Below are 21,004 nucleotides of genomic sequence, written 5' to 3' on the forward strand. Positions count from 1 at the left end.
GGAATGCAATCATAGAATGGTTGGGGTTGGAAGGGACCTTAAAGATCATCCAGTGCCACCCCTGCCATGGCAGGGACACCTCCCACTGTCCCAGGCTGCTCCAAGTCTTATCCAACCTGGCCTTGGACACTTCCAGGGATTCAGGGGCAGCCTGGAATGATCTGTTCTAGTGTCTCACTGAGCTCTGTTATTGGATGGCCTTTGGATAAATATATGCATCCATGTGTGGCATTTAACATTCACAATTTCAAGCTGAATATTTCTGCAAGTTAACAGTGTGTGAAGAAGTATTTCCTTTTGTTTAGTCACATCCTGCTTGCATAGACAACACAACATTATTATTATTATTATTATTATTATTATTATTACTACTACTACTACTACTACTAATAATAATAATAATAATAATAATAATGACAATATTTTTTACTAAATGACACCTTTTCTAATCTGTACCTAGTGAACTGTATAGAAACTGCCACATTTGAGTATTGAGACAATCCCTGGACACTCCTCTCACACCTGGGCAGCTGTGGAGGGTGAACCTGGCCTAACAGCAGAACTCTGTTTTTCTTTCTATTTCCCTTTTATCTTCTTAAAATATATTCTAAGAACTTGAATGCCAGCCAATGCAATTTTCTCTATCTTTGGGGATGCTTAGGGGATGATGTAGCAAAAGTCCTTATGTTCTTGGGAGATCCTGGAGATCTGTGACAATTTATCTTTTCCAGGCACTTGGGAGCCCTTAAAACAGAACTGTGTTTGTTTTGAAGACAGACAAATCTAATATGGTTGTACCTGGTGTGTTCTCTGGGGGAAAATAGCTGAAATTTATTACTGGGATCTTGGAGATGATGAAACTGTGCAGCATTATGAGTTCCTACAAATGGTGAGGAAAGCTTTCCAGGAGAGTTCATCAGGAAACCCTCTCTGTCCTTGAAATAGCAGTGGTAGCTTTTAACATTTACAAAAAAAAGTGTGCAGATGGTTCAGAGCATCATCACACAACCAAAAGCACAACACAAGCACCATCCTACTGGATCTTTACAGACTCACTGAGTTCTGTGGGTCAGCAAGGACTTTACAGATAAATCTCATTTCACCCCCTCCATGGGCAGGGACACCTCTCACTATCCCAGGTTGCTCCATCCAGCCTGGCCTGGGACATTTCCAGGGATCCAGGGGCAGCCACAGCCTCTCTGGGCACCCTGTGCCAGGGCATCCCCACCCTCACAGGGAAGAATTTCTTCCTAATTCTTGATCTGAATCTCCCCTCTTTCATTTTCAAACCATTCCTCCTTGTCCTGTCGCTTTCTGCCGGTGTAGAAGTTTCTCTCCCTCTTTTTTGTAAGCCACTTTAGCTGCTGAAAGGATTTCACCTGCCTTGGGATTTGCTCTCAGGTTTTGTTGACTGGTGCATCCCTGATCCAAACTGTTCATTCCCCGGGGTGTGAGGGAGGAAAAGTTGAATTGTGCACATGGGGTTCCAAAATAACCCAGAGCAAATTAAATTTGGGTATTTCTTTCCCTGTTTGCTTGTCCCTACTTAGCAGATAAGGGGAAACAGGTCACACACCATTTCCTCTGTGGTTTTCCATTGTCAAGAGTGATGGAAATGGGATGGGAAATAAAATAACAAAATTGCTGCACCACCTTCAGCCAGGGCACTGATTCCATGGTGTTTTCCACTGGGTGGGGTTTGGACCTCAGCTGTGCCCCTGTAAAGTGGTCTCATCAAATCTGAGGTTTTATTTTCCTTCTATTGATATTCCCTGATCACTCTCTGCTGTCCTGTATTGGTTTCCAGAAATGGGTCACATCCTTATTTTGTTTTGCTTTGGCATTGCCTGAATTCTGTTGGCTGCAATGTTAATACACTAAATTTTTTATTCCCTTCTTTTTCCCCCCTTTACTTTTTTCTTGTAGTGGGCTCTACTAGAGAGTTAAAGATAGAAAACAGAAAAAAAAAAAAAAGAAAGATAATATTTGGATCAAGTCAGCCTGGTTTATTTGACATTGTATTATTTTTGGCAAAATAATTTACCTTGTATTTTCTGGAAATAAATAAAAGTAACACCGAGGAATGAACAGGGTGACAGAATAGGTGAAACAGATTTTAATTTGATTTAGATTACAGAGAGATTTTAATGAATTATGCAAAGGCTCATAAGAAACTGGTGGAAGATCAAACCACACCTAAATGTATTCATAATTCTTCTTTAAATTATTTCTGTATTTCGAGATACCCTTGTTCAGCTTTATGTGAAGAAGGAATTGAATAAAATAAAACAAACATGTTAGAAAACACATTTTCTCAGGGAGAACAATATAAAACTCTCAAATAATTTATGAGAATTTTAATTACTTAATTTCACCTTAAACCTGCTAGAAGAAAAAAGAGGAGTAAAAGTAAAGGAGAAAAAAAGGACAGAAAATGAAGCTTATTTCAGTTTTTCCTCAACTTCAAATAATATTTTTCTTCTTTTTTTTTTTATTTTTTCCTTGTAATGGGATCTTAAAATTTACTGGCACTTCCTGATCACCTCACAATTTTATTTCTGTAACTGTTTTGGGTTTTTTTCCTCCCATTTCAGGTTGCAGCAACCCATTCCAACTGCATCATTAAAAAGGAGCAAGAGACTTGTCTGGAGAAGATCCGGAGGGCGACGGCCCTGAACCCTCTCAATGACTCCTCTCCAGGTGAGTTCCAGATCCTGCACGTTGAGCTGACAATTTAAAGTGTTTTTCACCATTTCCTGTGATGCCTTTTCAGCACTGTCAAAGGAAACATTTCATGGTAAGAGGAGCATCACTGCTGCTGAATGAGCTTGGGGAAATAAGGACAAAAATTCAATCTGTGGGATTGAATGAGAATCATTCCTGGTTATTATCAGAGGTCAGGAATTTTTTTCTTTATGTTAGGTAATGGAGTTACAATATGGCTGCAAAACTAATAAAAAAACCAAAATAAAAAGAAAGGATGCCTGGATGATTTTTGCCTGGATGACAAGAGCTTTGGGGACAGGATGTGACACAAAGTGCTGCTCTGGAGCAGCTCGTTTTCCTTCCTCATCTCAGTAATAATTTGTGTATCTCTCACATGACCTGAAGCCCTTTACAGGGATTAACGTTGTGGTATCTGTAATCTTGATGAAGGATACTTGTGCTGTTGCTGAGATAAGAAACTGAGGCAGTGAGCAAAGAAATTTATAGTTTAATATCCTGTCTTATTTCCTCCTGACTGCAGCAGGAGCTGCCTGTGGCCAGCACCAAGGAGAGAAGGGCAAAGAATGACAAAGAAACTAATTGGAAATCAGGGTCCATTTACTGAGTCCTGTCCAAACTGCTTCTGCTGTGACTGGAATTGATAAAACAGCGGAGAAAAGCTGATAGAACACGTGGTGTGTGATAAAAGAGGGGAGGTTTGTCTCCCCTTTTTCCTGAAGCACATTTTAGTGCAGAAGAAAAGGAGGGCAGAACACAGGTGTCTGTAGTACCAGTGTCCTCTAAAGCAACCCATTCCTGTATTTGAGCTGCTAGGAGTATTTCCATCAGAGAGGAGGGTTTCCATCAGGGTCCTACTATTTATATCATGCATAAATTCATTTCTGTTCTGCTGCCCAGCTCTGGGCAGAGGAACTGTGGGGTGTGGTGGAATTGAGGAGAGCTCAGTGTACTTTGGGCAGTTCATCTCACCCCCAGGGATGTGCTTTTGGGACCCTCTTTGTGCTTTACAGAAGAGCTTCCCAATTTTTCCCTGCTCCAGAAGTGGCATGAGCAAAGAAAAAGGGAAAAAAACCTTTTTCCTGCCTCCTACCCCCAGAATGGTGCCAGGAGCTGATCATGAGACCTATTTCTTACACTTATGCAATGGTTATTGTTTGGGTTCAGGAATTCATAGAACTCCCCAGGTGAGAAGAGACCATTTCCCAGCCAGCTTTTATTTCTTTATCACCCAAATCCAGACCAACCCTGATATCTGGGGACTGTTCCCACCCAGCTCCTCCCCCTGCCTGTTCCAAGTGGGAAGGACAGAGCTCAGAGCTCAGAGATGGAGGAATCCCAGAGCCTCTGGAAGGGCTTTTGCACCTCAGTGTGATGGATTTGTATCACCCACTTGGGCAGGAAGGGGCTGGATCCTTTCAGGCTCTCACTCAGAGCAGAACCCAGCTGCTCCCTGTTCTGCTCCCCCAGTGTTTGCAGACTGAATCACTGGGAAGATTTTCCCAGGCTCATTGAGCATCTTTTAGTCGTTCCCCACATCCTGTGGCAACGAGTTCCACTGCTGATGTGGCTTAGAGTAAAAAAAAAAACCATATCCCCTCCAAGAGATTAATTTTCCAGTGAAGGATTCTGGTGTATTTCTTGTTTGAAAACCCTTTCATTCCATGGATCCTGCTTCCTGGCCTTTTATCTGCATTTTAATCTATTTATTTATTTATTTATTTATTTATTTATTTATTTTGTAGACTTGTTTTAAATTTATTTAATTTCACCTCTGGGACTACAGCATTTCACTCTTGAGTCCTGACCTCAAGACTCACCTTTCATTATTTCATTATACTTCTTTCAAGGCAGATCCCTCCACCCTCAATCCCATCAAAGCTTTATCTCCTTAAAGAATGGGATATCAACAAAATCTTACCACCTCTTTACTGGCTGAATTTTTCGGAGATGTTTCACCACAGAACTCCCTGAAGGTGCAGTAACTTCCCAGAAATTAAGCACTCAAAAGTGCAGCGTGTTGATTCCTCCTGAATTTCTCCTGCTGCACACAAACTGTTTTTTATTTGGGCAAAAATGAAAATTGTCCTGTGTAATTTTTTATGTTCTGGACTGAGACTTGCTAATGGTGGCAGTTAGTGGGTAAATGCTATCAGCTTGTTTCTTTGAAAGAAAAAGTTAGGGAATAACTGCCTTGCTTGCCAGAAACAACTGAAAGAAGGAAGAAATCCCTCTGACTGGTGAATAAAACTCCATTTATTCACAGGACAAGCACACAATTACCTCTTTGATTATTTCTGCATGAAAATTCTCATAGAAAAATTCAATATCTAAATTTTTTTGAGAATTGATTTCTCCTCAGTGGGCCTGCAAGGTGTGAAATGGGATCATGAGCCTTTCAGAAGTCTGTAGGGGCTTGTGAACATGGTCAGGTTACTGTGACTTAAAAGAAAAATCCACATTTTATGGCAGATGGCACAAAGAGGGTGACGTACAGAACTTGGGTCTGGGACATGAACAGTATATTCTGTATTTCTGCAGTATCTAGAACAATATGATGAAATATTAGGCTTCATGAGTCCTCCAGGGCGCCCACATGGTGAAAAATGTGATAATGGTAAAGTGTTTGTACTTGTTTTCTGCACTGGTGATTCCCTGCATGGGAAGCCCTGTCCTTGGCTGGAGAGAGAGCAAGAACAACTTTTGGGGTACTACAATGTGCAAGAATTCGGCTCTGCTGCCTTTGCTTTACCCCCTTGCTGCGTTCAGGGAACACAAACATCGACCAAATGGAGTTTCTGATGTTCCCTTCCTTCTCCCCCACTCTGCCTCTCATGCCCAGATGTTCTGCTCATTATTTCTTTACTCTTCACAGCTCTGTTTCCTCTCCTGCTGCTGCTGGGCCATGCCTTTAATGCTTCAGAGGCAATGATTGCCTCGAGATTCTCTGTTTGGTTTTTCCCTTTTTAATTTTTTTCCATTAGTTTTATGAAGGATTCTTCCTCTTAAATGCTTTAAATTCTTTAAGAAACTTTGTATGAGAAGAAATAGGGGGCATGTGCTGACCCTATGTGTCCGTTCCCGTTCAGTCATCACTTACAGCTTGAATGGAAAAGAGAATTTGAAGGAAATGAAATCTCAGCAGGACCCAGAGTCTGACTCCCTTGCTCTGGAGAAGGAATTAAACTGATAAAGGGGAGTAATGAAAGCCAAAGGCAGACAAGAGAGGAAGGAGAGCAGTGATTACTTCATACTCAACTTCCCCAGGCAGTGGTGCCAGGCTATTTCTAACATCAGTGTTTCCAATCTCCTTTGTTTGAGTTTTTATCCCTGTCCTGCTGTGGAGCAGTTTGTTCTGGACCCTCTTCTAGCTCTCACCAGCCCTGGAGGTATCTTCTGCCAGATCAGATTTGATAAATCTCGCTGCTGATCCACATGCACCCTTTTTTATTATTATTTCTCCCATCCATGTTTTTCTGACCTGTACCCAAGCCTGGGGCTAGGAAAGACTGACACAGGAGTTACTCAGATATTAATGACAGTTTCCTGGGTTATGTGCATTTAGCAGGGGATTTATCTAATTAAATGTTGATACCTGCAATTGCATCTGCACTACAAATGAGAAGTCACCTTCCCCAGTTTGTAGCTCTGGATGTCTACCAAGTAAAGCCTGAGACATAATTTATTTCATCCTCAATATGGATTAGATGAGGTCTCTTTTTTGTCTCTGGACTCATGGAATAAAGGGTCACCATATCAGCTCTAAATTATCACATTAACATGTCTACATTTGATCAGACAAATCCCACTAGCCTCTGTCTTTGTTACATTGACTAGGTCATGCTGGAGGTCTGGATTACCCCAAAAATCTGAATTCTGATGGAAAGAGCCCTGCTGATGCTGTAGATTGGCATGAAATACTTCTCCCAGCCTGTTCCCTCTCTTGCTTTCCACTGTTGGAAGCAGATATTCCAGACTTGTCCCTTGAATGTGGCTCTCTCTCAAATGGTGGGAGAGTTCCTCGAGTGATTTGCAGATTTGTGTCTACAATTTTGTGTTCAAAGTGCTCAAAATGCACTGACCTGGAATGAGCCAAGGTGTGAACTCAGCACGAGAATTTGGAGAGAAGAAGAAGTGATGAGGCCTCCTTGGTGATTACGTGGCTCATGACTCACTGTCAAATCAATCTTTAACTTGCAGCCTTTACTTTCCAGTCCCACTCCTCCTGCCCTTCCTCTGAAAAATGCTGGGAGGAAGCAACATTCCCAGGCATGTCAAGGAAATGAAAGGAAATAAGGATTTGAAGTGATGTGATGATTCCTGCAAGGAATCACATTGAATCCTTGTAAAAAGTTACCCCCTAAATCAACAGGAAAGAAACTGGTCGGGGCACCACGGGGGTAGATGAGAATTAGGAGGCAGTGTGGTGATGCAAGGATAGATTTTGAATTATGTTTCCATCACATGAAGATGATGGAGGTTTTGTTTTTTTTTCAGTTTCCCATTTTTTATTGAGTGTCTCATCAGCCTCTTGTTCTCTCAGAGCCTTTGAATTATCTGCTGTTATTTCCACTGGCACCACTGGGAAGACATTACTTCACTGTGTCTCACTGAGGCAGCTGTGGCCAAGAACAAGAGGACTAGGATTGAATCCAAGCTAATGAATTCCTGGAGTTGGAAGGGCACAGAGAAGAAAACGTCTCTACACCTGAAAGTTTCCTCCATGGCTCCTTTTAAAGCAAAACACAGACCTAGATAGCTTTGATCTCTATGGATACATCTCTCCTTGGTCAAAGATGCTTTTTTGTGGCACTGATGGATTTATCCACGTGCATAAAGTGTCTTCTACTAAATTCATGTTAGAGCTGGTAGGAGCAAGGAGGAATTTCAAGGGAGAAGCCAGGGACATGTGATGACAGACACGAGGTCTGTGTTTATTTCTGGTATCCATTCTGTAGAGTCTTTGTCTGAACAAATCTCCTGTGCACCCTTTGGGACCCAAGCTGTGATCAAACTTTGCTTTTTCTCAGGCAAATGCAAGGAAAAGTGCTTCACTTATCTCTGTGTTCCAAGCAATGATTCATTCTTCAGCTCTTTGCTGAATTTCTCTGACATTCCCATCATGATTTTAGATGCTTTTGGGGAAGGGGGAAGGGTTTTAAGTGAAAGAGGGTAGATTTAGGTTAAATATTGGGAAGAAATTCTTCCCTGTGAGGGTGGTGAGGCTCTGGCACAGGCTGCCCAGAGAAGCTTCCCCATCCTTGAAACTGTCCAAGGCCAGTTTGGATAGGGATTTGAGCAGCTTGGGATAGTGGAAGGTGTCCCCATGACAGGGGTGGGAACTGGATGAACTTTAAGGTCCCTTCCCACCCAAACCATTCTAGGACTCTATAAGTCCATTCACCTGATAGAGTGGATAATTCATGTCACCTCAAAATGGATTTGTAAAGTAGAGAGATCTTTATCAGTGCTAGATATTGAAACTATTTATAGTCGAGAGGTCAAAATCAGAACTTGGAACTCACTGACACTTAACAAATACAGAACTTACACTTGTCCTATTTTTGCATCCACCTACTGCTGAAAAGGTTGTCTGATGAATGCCAATTTTTCTGCATTGCCTATTAACACAATCATTGTGGAGGTCTGAAGTTGGGTTTAATTAATTCTGTTGGTGATAATGACCAAAATCTTCATTTTCCAGGCATAAACCAAGCTTCTGGCTCCATTAAGCATCTTTTCCTCAAATGGAGCAGCTGAAGCTAAAATGCTTGATGCTGAATTTAGTCACATCAGTGAGGCTGAAAGCCTGGGAGTGCATTGCCATTGGAAAAGTTCAGGACCAGCTTTGGCAGGGGAAGGAAAGGGTGTTGTGTCACAGCCAAGCTGCTCTGGAATAATTTAAGGAAAGGTTTTTTTCTAGACACAGCTGCAGACAGGACAAACCTCAAATGGATGAACCACCACATTTCTTGGAAAAGCCTCCAGGATGTTTCTTTCTATTCTTAATAAACAGCCAAGCTATATTTACCTAGATGCTCTGCCTGGGGAGGCAAACAGAACAATGATAATTTTTCTTTTCTGAAGAATTCCTGGAAAGAGGGATTCAAATACCATCCCCATTGCACCCTAGACATAATATCGATGGCAGATGAGCAGGGATGTTCTTTGGCATTGTAACTCTCATAGTGCTGGGAGCAGAAAAAGAGTTTGTGTGATCCATCAGCTTTTTCTTCCAGGCTCAGCTGGATTGCCACTAGACTGGAAAGCTCTGGGCCATTCTCCACCAGGGATCACAGTGTGTGTTTCATCTTCAAGAGAATCATTCCTCAAGGCAGTGCCCCCTTGTCTCCAGAGCTGTGTGCTACCCATGGGATAGTGCTGAGCCCTGGCAAAAGGCTGGAGTGTGCACAGGTGTGCCCTGCCTCACCTGGGCACAGCCCTGCCGTGGATGTTCCACAGCACAATGTGGATACTTCAGTCCCTGTTGTGAGAATCTTAACCTCAAACCTTGTGAGTTCTTTTTCGCCACTTTGTCTCCAGGGATGGAATTTGTCTCTCTGCATTTTAGTGAATAACCCCTCAATTCTCTGACCTAAACAGAGTCTGAACCCTGTAGAGCCATGGGTCCTTCCTTGGAGCTGTTCCTTTGTAGCTCTGGGTTCAGAGCTTTATTACTTATTTATTTATTTATTTATTATAATTTATTTATTTATTATAATTTATTTATGCATTTATTTATTATTATTTATTATTTATTATTTATTATTTATTATCATTTACTATTTATTTATTTATTTATTTATTTATTTATTTATTTATTTGTTTGTTTGTTATTATTTATTTGGGGATAAATTGTTCTCTGTAAAGATCTTTTTCTCTCTCCTGACCCAAGAGGGAGGCCAGAGGACGAGTTTAGCCCTATGGACTCTCTAACCTGGCTAAAGCTCAGGCAAGGTGATCATCAGGCTGGGCATGGTCAGGGAAGATGACTCAGAGAAAAGAGATGCAAAGCTTGCTGTAATGGGGCAGAAATTTCTATTATCTCCTCGGTCAGCAGGAACACACTTTGGTGGTTTAAACAAGGACTGCCACCTTTGCAAGCCCTGCTGATAAATCTGAGTTTAGTCATCATCTCAGCCTTTGCTGGACTTCCATTCAGAAAAAAAAAAAGGGAAAGGAAAGTACTGGAATTTAATATCTACATCTCTGGAAACACCATTAGCTGTGAAACATGTGTATGAGCTGCTGTTCCCATCCCTTAGTGTATTCATTGTGATAATTCCCACACGGTTCTTTCAAAGCCATTACTTTGTCATCTCCAGAATTGCCAGGAAGTTCTTCTGTAATAGGCAAGGAACATAAGTTAAAAGAAAATGAAAGGTGAATTTGAATTTGTCCAGGCAGCTGGGTAAGATAATGACTCGGATAAGATGAGTTTCTGGGAACCAGATTGAATAAAAGTATTTCTCTGTGAGCAGTTTAGTCATTGAAAAATGTTCAGGTTACATTTTAAAATAATTAAGGCTGAAAAATAGCAACCATTAACAAATTTGGAAAATGAAAAAATGTGGCCATTTCATATTGTTCTGTTCAACAGAACATTGTTTCAGAGGTACTTGTACCTAAATTGAATCAGGGATAAAAAGTAAAGAAATGATAAAATTCAAGATAAAAAGCTAAAAATTAAATTTCCTTTCTGCCTGACTCTGTTTTCATGTCAGACAAAATGGAGGAAAAACTCTCACTCAATTAAACAGAATTGGATTTTTTAAAACAAAATTTGAAAGTGAAATACACATTATTTGCACAGTTTTACCCGTGAGTTCCTTGTTTCTGTGATGACATCCAGTTCATAAAATCCTCTCTTTTCTTTGGTCCAGACTTAATTATTATCAAGAAGAACACTCTGACCATTTAGTTAATGGTGTAAATGAAGATTGAGAGCAAAGACAGCAGTTTTTTTTCCCCAGTTTATGCAGAGATTATTAAAGTGTGAGGGTTTTCCCCATCTATTGTTTACTTTTAGTGGGTTTTTTGTGTGTGTTTCATCGATTTTTGCTTGGTTGGTTGGGGGTTTTTAATGAACATTTTCAAATACACAACGTACTAGATGCAGCCTGACGCTTTGTAAAGTGTCCCTGACCATGGTGGGGTGGAATGAGGTGATCTTTACTGTCCCTTCCAACACAAACCATTCCATAATTCCTTGATTTTAGATACCTTTGCAACTGATTTTACTTCTGGGACATTGGTACTCTTCTAATTCACATTGTCCCAAGTCATTGTGAGCAGCACATGTGATTGCAATCATGTTCTACCAGGCCACTGAAGTTAAAAAATGAATGATGAGCAGCAGAAAAACTTATCCAGTTAATGAGGGATGGTTTCATCTGTCAGTATCTGCAGGGCCATGAGCAGCTGGAAGCTGTGACAACATGCACTCATTGAATTTTTAATGTCTGTGGTACCATGGCCAAAAATACAAATCCCCAAAAATCTGTTAAGGAGTCATCTGGATTCTAAGTGGGTGATAATTGATAAGTGATCTGTGATGGTTAACTCCTTCTAAACCACTGCTCTATCCCAGCAGGCAGCTGCTGCACTCTTCTGTGTTGCTGGAAAAAGAATGTTTCCTTGCATGGAGATTGTGTTTCCATAAAGGTCCTGCAAATGTCTTGTGCTTCTGTAAAAATGAGTGAGTCAGGTGTCAGACAAGTGGATCTTCTTTTCAAAGGGAATTGTGTGAAAATCCCTTTGGTTCTTATTCCCATGGCTTGTTCTGTGGCTGGCTGCTGGATTTTCTGGCAAAGCAATGTTTTTTTGCTGCTTCAGACTGTGCGTGTCCCTGAGAAAACACAGCAGTGAGAGAGAGAGCTCGATCCTTGCTGGAGGCAGTGGCACAATTGACTGGTTTCTGGGATCTTTATTTCCAGGGATGAGACATGGAGTCAGACAGCACTGATGGGCTTTGGGTTTCTCCTCTCTGGCAATGATTACACTTCAGAGGAACCCTGGACGAACCCTAGACTTTGGCTGGAAATTGCTTTCTAGTGTCCAGCTCCTGAAGCAAGAGAAATGGGGAATTTGGAGATTTTTTAGGACCAGATGCAGGTGCATGTAAACACAAGAGTCCCTGGATTCCTTGGGGTAGCCAGACATTCTGACATGGGGCCTTGAGAAGATCCAGACTGGAAACTCAGTCCTCTGAAAAAAATCTAAGGTTGCAGTAAAACCTTACCTTTCTTAAAATAAATTAAATCCTCAGAGTCAAAATACCTGACAGAGCTTCCTAAATCCCCTGTGTCCAGTCTGTCACCCTGAATAACCAGTGATGGAAAATAGAAGATTTCAAAGTGCAGATCATTGCCCAGAGACACTTTCATTTTATCCCAGGAATTGCTTCCAAAGCTTCAGTAAATACATTGACTTCATGGACTGGAGTGGAAGGTGAGACACTTAAGCTGTAATTAAAGATGTCTTTGATCATTGCAGCAGATTTGGACTGGATGATTTTCCAAGGTCCCTTCCACCCCAAAAAACTCATGGTTCTCTGAATCTCAGTGAAAAGAGATAGGCATTTCCAGAGAAGCAGTCATGTTTCCTCAGAAAATCCTAAAAACAACCAACCAACAAAAAACAAAACAAACAAAACAAAAAACACAAAAAAAAAAAAAAAAAGGGGGAGTTTTGTTTGCTGGAGGATATTAACCAAACTGAAAAAATGCATTGATTGTAGACACAAAGAAAGAAAAAAAGATTCCTAAAGGGAATAATTCTGAGCACTTGTTTGTAACAGAGAAAACCCAGGATTACTGCACATCACATCCAGGAAATTTGGTTGTTTTAGTCAAACTTCCCAAAGGCAAGGAGAAGACAGTACAGCAATAAAGGACAAGAAATTACGATCCCAGCTTGATCTTATAAAAGCCTGGAAGGATGAAAAAGATGCTGATATACACATTAATACAGACAAAATACAGATTTTGATCCTCTCCTTAATTATTCAGCTTTGAGCTTCTGCAGATAATTAATTCCATAATTATGGCCAGTGAATATAACAGGATCTACCAAAACAGACTGAAATTAGGACTCTGGGCTGTGTTAAATGCATGTTTATTCCCTGGTGTGATGGTAAATCTGTAATATCTGCCCATCCCACCGTGCCCTGCAATGGCTCCCTGTTTGCAGTGATGTTCCCTGTTGCTGGTGATGACAATCAGGATCTCTGTTCCTTCTGGCTTTCTGTGGGGCAGGAGCAGGAAAAGGAGCAGAGACTCAGCTAGGACCAGCAGCTGGATTCCTCAATCCTTGCGTGTCCCTGCTAACTCAGGAGATTCTGGGATTCTCTGAGTTTTCCTCACACAACTTGGTCTCCACGACTTTGGTGTTCCCAGCTTGGCTATTGCCCCAAAGCTGCCTCCCCAGTCCAAGGACAAAAGCTGTTTTTGTGGGGAGTGACTCCTGAGATGCATTTTGAACATCTGCTGTCCAATGAGGACAATGTTCTCCAGAGTTGCCTCCTCCTATCTATCCCCACAAAAACTTGGAGGGCCATTCAGATGTAGATGTTGGAAATGGTCCATTAAATCCCACTCTGGAAAGCAAATCTGCCAGGTGCTGCTTCCTTTATTCATGGAGTGGTTGCCTGTACTTAGAGCACTGCTGGGAGAGCAATAAAAGCCATGGGAGCACAAAAGGGCTGGAAGAAATTCCCATGGCATTCTGTTGGTAACTCCTGTGCCCACTTAAGAGTCACCTCTTCACCAGCACTTGGGTTTCTGGAGGAACATTCTGACATTTTATTTAAAATCACTCCTTTTTTTCTATTTGCCTGTACTTTAGGATCACTTGGAAAAGCTGTGAATAAAATTCTATTGGACCAAAAGCCTGTTTTTACCATGAAATGTTTTTCTCTTATGAGATTTCACCCCACACTGATAATCTCACTGAGGTGATCAGTGCTTAAAACTGCCCAACTGTACAATTTCATTTCTTGTTGCATCAACTACTTCTTAATATACCTCACAAACTTAAGCCAAGAACTTCATTACAGGGAACTGCCTACTCAATAATACATGCAGCTGAATAAGTGTAATAATTTGGACTCCAGACAGGCTTTGCATATTGATTTTTCCTCAGCAAAATAAAACTGAAGCACAGTAAGTTAAATCATCTTCAAATGGATGAGCAAGTTGCAGTGCTGTAACAAGTTTTTAACTGCTCCATCTGGTAAGTGGTAGGAAAATCTCTGTATGTACTTATCTCAACATGGCAAAAATGAGATAGTTCAGCCCAATTTACACTCAAAAGGAGCTGCACAAAGTCTCATTCATATATTCTATGCTCATGGCAGGGGAATTGGGATTAAATGGTCCTTAAGGTTCTTTCCAATCTAACCATTCCATAAATATCAACTCCTGAGCCCTTACTAAGCTTTATTTTCTTACACAAATTTCTTGGGCTTTTGCACCCCTGGAAGAACAAGGGAGGAGGAACTGGAGGTCCAATCTTCATTATATTTTTTTTTTTTTTTTTTTTTGAGTTTCTGTGAAAAGGAGGGTGAGGGTGAGGAAGGGAGAACCTTGGCTTTGCCCATGAGCTGCTATCCAGCACTGCTGGCTCAGAGTGGATGTGGTGATTTGCTCCTGGAAAAAGGCAGGGAATGAAAAATGTGAAATTCCTTCCCCAGATTCCTCACAAGGAAAGGAGGGAACAGGGAAGTACAAAGGGAAAATTCTGTCATGCTGTTTTTCAGTCCTTTGTAACAGAAATGAAGGGAAAAAAGAACTCATATTTTGTTTTGGGGGTCATAAAGCTTAATATGTGGCGATATTTCCTTCTGGAGAGGAGAATTTTGCATTCTGTGCTAGAAAACAAATTACCTTTGCTTGTGCTGTTCTGCTTCCCAGCTTGAGATTTCATTTTCTAATATGAGTTCCACCACAGAAACGAATTATTCTGTGGTGCAGGAATTCTTTGGCAATGTCACTCTTGGGTTTAAAGGTGAAATTAATCTCACTTTACCTGGCTGAAAACAGAATATTTGCTTAAAGTGGACATGTAGGCTCTCCTATGAAAAAAGAAAAAAATTAAAAAAAGAGGAAAAAAGTTGATTTTGCCTGCCTATGTTTTATAACTATTTTAAGAAAATATATTAAGATACTTCAGAAGATAGAAGACCTTCTGCCCTATTAATGTGCCATCTGATTTTCCTTCATTTCCTATCAACAGGAGTTGATAGTTGAAGTCCATTTTCTTTCCAGTATAACCATTATTCCTGCAAAATAGTTGGAAAGGAATAGAATTTAGAAAACTTGCCAACAAGACTTCAAATTGATCTGTTAAAATAAATGTTCTTTCCTCCTTTTTTCCTTTGTGAGTTTTGCTCCCAGATGCCATGAAGGCTCACGATTTTGACAGCTCAATGAATGTATAATGTCTTATAAATTATTTACAGATGAATCAAAGTAATTACCTGTCTCTTGCACAACATTGCAAACATGGAGTTTAGAGGCATTTTTAGTTTTAACTTGAATATTTTTTGAGCCTCAAGCCATGTGGAAATACCCAAAAAGCCTCACTTCCCAGATAATAAAATATTTATAGCTGTGATCAGCTTGTTTTTTAACAAGATCTTTGACAAGTTGCACCTTTAAAATTTTGATGATTCCTTAAGTAAACACATTTTTTACCAAAATGAGAGCAGCCAATCCCCAGCTGGCAGTGGAAGGGTTCTGTTGTCAACACCAAGAACAGGTGGAATTCTGCTCCTCTCAATCCCATCTCAACTCCTGCTGAATCCATTGGGCATTTTTGGCGTGTGTTTCCGTAAAGAGAACTGTGCTGGGCTCTGTATTTAGGGAAAAAATTCTCCTCTTGGGGAAAAATTGCATCACTGGATGTTAAACATCTAAATTATTGCCTAAATAAGCTGGGGAGTCTCCCAAGACTCTTTGTAGAGTTGATAGATACAGAGATTTACATCCAGTTTGCATATTAAAAAACCTAAATTAAGGTGCCTCAATAAGCAAATTGAGTTTCACTGAAAGCTTATTCATAATCTCAGAGAGCTGAGCTGCCTATTTTACTTCCCAGTCCTGGAATTCCTCTTTTTTTCAGTGTTCATATTGTTCATTATTTTGTTTTTCTAGTTGGTGTTTTGGTTGTTGTGTTGGTTGGGGTTTTTGGGTTAGGGTTAGGGTTAGGTTTTTTGGGTTGGTTGGGGTTTTTTGGTTTTGTTTTTTGGTTTTTTTTTTTTGTTGCTTTGTTTTTTTAGGTTTTGGTGGATTTTGTTTGGTTTTTGGTGGTTTGTTTTGTTGGTTTTTTTTGGTAAACCAAATGAGAACCTTAGGCAAATAGCTGGACATTGGTTAAACAACATCATTTTATCATTTTCACCCTTCAAGAGCAGAGTTCAGTCTGGAGGACAAGCACCTGCAGATGCTTTTCTTATTGATCCTTTTCCTTGCCTTTCTGATTACCCTAAAAGCCATTTCAGACTTCCATGGCAGCTTGCACTTTTGGTAATCAAGCCATACATTTCCTGCTCCCACAGCTGCTGGAATCGATTGGTTTGTGTCCTTTTGCACAAAAACAAATCGAAGGGAGCGGAGTGGAACAAAACAAGTGCAAATCACAACCAAAACAAAAGGCAAGGCTGGAAGGATCCACCACTGAGTGACCAGCCAGGATCTGGCTGAAAAAATTACTGGACACAGAAGTCAATGCACAAGGAAATGCTTTGGAGGAGAAAAACAATTATTAGAATGTGTAATGAGTATGCCCAAGCCAAGAACAAAGCCAAATTGAAATAACACAAACAATTAATAAAACTCTCTGAAGGATTGTTGGGTGTATTTTAAGAATGTGCCTCATCCTTATTCCCAAGACAGGAAAGGACTTGAGTCTTCTCTGGGTTTATGGCCATAAAAAATAATGACTAATGTAATTCCACCCCTTCTCTGCTAACCTGCAAAGTGCCCACACCAGAATCCTGAACAGAATTAATCAGAGTGCTCCCAGTCAGAAAGACTGTTTCATAATTGTCTTCATGCAGGACAGACTAGAATGATTTGTTTCCCATTATTCCACTGGATTGAGAACTGATAAAGAGATTTTCCAGTGGTGTGGTTACAGCAGCTGAGCATTCCTGCTCATATGAATAAGATTTCTCACTTGGGTGATAAACTGAGTGGATTTTGCATGCTTCCTAATTTTTCTTCTACCTGTATCTCAAATAGAATGTAGTCAGGGTAATCTGTCTGAAGATGAATATAAATATAAACCTATGCTCTATACATGCATATACAAGCTATAAAAACATCCATCTAACTGAGGGTCACATCAGGATTTCATTTTAAATCTGCTAAATAACACAACATCTGTTCATTCTTAGAATATCAGGGAGAAATTTATTATTGTCTTTATAGATGACACTGAAGTTATTGTCATCCCTGCAAGTCAAAGATTCTCAAGTGACTGAAACATAAAGAAGTTTCTGGATCTTTGTAACTCAAGCACACGGAATTGTGCCCTGTAATATGTTTTTTTTTTCATGCTTTGTCCAGCTAATAAACATGTCACAGACAATGAGAACTCCTCAAATTCCTTTTGGATATTTTAGTTATGGTTTATTTTGCCTGTGTGCAAGAAGGGAGCTCTATGAACTCCACAGGTCACTTTAGGATTATTTTCTATTTTTCCATAATGATTCCATATTCCAATTAAAAAAAAAAATATTGATTAGATGTATGCAAATTTTCATATGGGAGGGTAATTACCTGCCCACAAATATTTGAGAGAAAGACCACAAAACAATTTCCTTCCTACATGATCTTTAACCCTTTCAAATAGGAAGAGGGTGAGAAGGAATAATAATATACTTAATTACTTTTTATATTTCTTTTTTAACCCATCTCTAAACTTTCTAAATCAATTGATCTTTGACTCACAGCAGCTTTAGACATGGAGAAACTAATTAGCTCTTTTGGAATTAACTCCTCATTTACAGGAATAAGCCATAAGAAATTGAGGATGTGCAGATTTTGGTTTGTTTTTTCGCAAATACTGGTAAAAATCCACATTCTTTCCAAAATATTTCTTCCTTCAATGAGTCCATCATTGGCTTTTATGGAGGTAGTGACTAACCCAGAACTGCTGAGGGCTGGAACCATATCTCTGTATGTTCTTGGTGTTACTGCTCCTGTGAATTGGCCATAAATTTCAAATCCTCTTGGCAGCCACTTCCCATTTCTTGGTGTATCCTGCCAGCTTTTAGAAAAAGAAAACCAGACCCATCACACTTCTTCTGGTCCAAAGACAAGCAAAGAGGAATTATCTTGTCTCTATTTATTCAGATTTTGCATTAACACAACTGTAATTTTGGGTCTTGCTGTGGTTTTCTGGGAATTTTCACCTAACGTGTTCCCTGTACCTAAATATCAGAAACACTTCTGACATCCTCTATTTTATAGAATATATAGAACTGTTTATACCATTTCCAGTGACCCCAGTGAGGTTGAATCACACTGAATTTGTATTATATTTGCAGTGTTATTTTTTTCCACTCTCTGAATACATTGTGGGCCCTCAGAGAAGTTCAGTATGGAAGAGGAGACAGGCTTTGTTAAACTCTGGCATTGTGTTCCTGCTCAGGAGCATGAAATGCAGCATGTGCACGTCCCCCTTCACAGGGGACACACTGCACTGCCTGTTGAGAATGTATTTATTTCCTTTGTTTCCTCCACTAGACCAGCAGGTCCCACGAGCTCTAATAAGGAATTGTTTGACTCACCACTGGAACAATTTCCAGGACAGATTATGGAATTTACACGCTGGAAGGAATTAAGTTATTTAATTCAGTCATTTCTCATCCTCCGAAGGTTTGGAGGAGTAAACAAGGAACAAATGCCTCTCAGGAGTGTCCCCACTGGCGTCACTCTGGTGACATCAGGAGTGAATTTGGCCCAAGATTGGTTGTAACTTGTCTTCTCCTACATTTTCCACTGAGATAACTCTATTTATAAACACCAGAAAAGCAAGGAGGGGTTGAGAAGGAGTCAGAATATGAAGGGGCAGCTTGATTTTACAACTCTGGCTCTGGAGAACATTTAGATTTCGGTGTCACCATTTGTTCTGGTTTGTTTGGTTTTGTTTTCCAGCTGCAAAAAAGAGCAGAAAATCTTTTTAACACCCAGAGATAGCCTGAAACAAAAATAGTAATAATTTGTAAATTCCTTTGGAGGGATCTTAATATATGAGTACCACAGTTTAATTTCTGAAATTATCCATAGCATAGACTTGAGGTCAGCTGCTTTTTTCAGTTGTTTATTGCTTGCCTGTTTCTTTTGGTTTCCTTTTAAAAACAAATCAAAATTCCTGACAAATCTTATTGACTAGGCAATTATTAACCTCAGGCTTTGCTTGAATAATTCCCTTTGAAAATCCTGCTCTCCTCTGTTGGCATTTTTTAAGACTCAAACTCAGAGAACGTTTCAAGGTTTGTGTCCCATTTTAGTCTCAGTCCAGTGCTGGAGTGAGATTAGTTAGAAATGAACAAATCAAAGGAAGATGTTATCATTCTTTTCTTTTGAGATAGAAAAGAGTTGAAGCTGTGAATTTATTATTGTGAATCCTCAAGGCTCAAGAGACCTGCTGTTAAATTTTCTCCTCATCTCCTTCCATGCCATTAAATCCTGTCTCCATTTTCAAAGGAATGCAGACTCCAAATTACGAAAAAGACAGTCTGAAAAAATTTCTACTTTCTCTGTCTCCATGGCAACTGTTTATCCCAGAGATCTTTCCAGATGTCTTCTTCACAGGCCCATAAATCTCATAATGGGCCAAATATCACTCCAAGGGTGGCAAAACTGCCAGTGGACAGTTCAGCTCTCCAGCTTGGGAAGATTTTTTACCTTTTTAGCCCCAGCTTAAAGCCAGGTTCACTGCAAGGCACATTAATACCTGTGGGAAAAATATATTTAATATATATAATATTTTATAGATATGTATATATTTCTATCCAGCTGCTTCAACACCATAACCAGTTGCATGGTTAGATAATATTAATTGAACTATTGACAAAGACAGGCCACAGCTGGCAGTGCTCCATGCTTTACCACCAGGTTGTGGCCAAAGGATGTTACCAAGGGAAGATGGAGCTGTGTGGAAGAGCAACACATTTTTATGGTTATTAACCCATCTTCTCAAACTCTGTCCTGAGTCTGTAACCTTCAGGCAGGGTTTTTCATGATGGCTTTTCCAGAAGTTACTCTGAGCCCAGCCATGTGAGGATTGAAATTTGTAGCAAGAAATTTGAAATTTGTATTTGTGATGTAGGAGAAGCCCGCTAGGCACGGCTGGAGCAGCTCCCTCTCCCCATCTGTCTCAGCCTGGAGAATTAATGAAAGACAGAGCTGATAAAGTGCAGGATGCCATCCCCTTCCCCTCAGAAGTGAGTCAGACCTGGTGCTGGGGGAGGATGATGATGTTCTGGCTGCCCCCAAAAATAAAGGAGGCGAGGGGGAAGCAGGTGGTGCCAGGCAGAGCTGCCTCCAGCAGCTCCCCGTGGTGTCCCTCATCCCGTGTCCCCAGCAAGGCTGGATTATCTGCAGCTGCTGAGCCTGGCACTGCCTTGGCTTCTGGAAGCTTGGAAGTGTCATCCTATTCCCAGCAGTGATGGGGAAAAAAAAAAAAACAACCCCAAACTTCACAATTTTTTCAATTTTTTTCAGTAATTTCACAGTCTCCTGCCTCCTGAGCAGCAAAGCGTGGACTTTCTCAAGAGGAGCAGCCAATCCTTTTTATTATATTTAAAGGAGGTTTAAAAGAAACAACTCTGCTCGATTTCCCAGCTTATTGGCTTTCTATTCTCCTGCCTAATTAGACAAAGAAATGTTCCACAGATTTTGCCAAATTGAAGTTTCCCTTTAAAACTCTTCAAAGCTCACCTAAGGCCAATTGGCTGGCAGCACTTAAAAGATTCTGGAGATTTTCTTGGATGAGGTTTTCTTGGCAGGTATCAATGCAAGAGCAGCAATAAGTGTGAGCTGAGAAATAAATATCTGGTGACTGCAAAGAGCTAAACAGGTTAAAAAGCAAAAAAAAAAAGAATTTGCACATCTCTGATTGTAAATAACAGCTCCTGTAATTTAAAAGCTGATCTTTGCCATGTATAAAATCCTCAAGGGATAAAAAAAGTTATAAAATGCAGTGTATTTAATATATCAAGTATGATAAGTTTGTAAAATGTTTCATAATTCATAATTTATATTATGTT

At 40.2% G+C, this 21,004-nt stretch overlaps 1 protein-coding gene across 12 annotated transcripts in view; it reads left to right on the top strand.

The window, feature by feature from the left end:
- Positions 1 to 21,004, top strand: part of ADCYAP1R1 (ADCYAP receptor type I) — a 140,558-nt gene that overhangs the window by 56,119 nt on the left and 63,435 nt on the right. For all 12 annotated transcript variants that reach the window (XM_086866878.1, XM_086866834.1, XM_023922016.2 and 9 more), the window contains one exon: positions 2,595 to 2,700. In XM_086866878.1, coding sequence (XP_086723004.1) covers positions 2,595 to 2,700 — 106 coding nt within the window. The remainder of the gene's footprint in view (positions 1 to 2,594; positions 2,701 to 21,004) is intronic.

This window comes from Cyanistes caeruleus, chromosome 1 (genome assembly GCF_971803275.1).
Source record: "Cyanistes caeruleus chromosome 1, bCyaCae1.hap1.1, whole genome shotgun sequence".
Taxonomy (NCBI): domain Eukaryota; kingdom Metazoa; phylum Chordata; class Aves; order Passeriformes; family Paridae; genus Cyanistes; species Cyanistes caeruleus.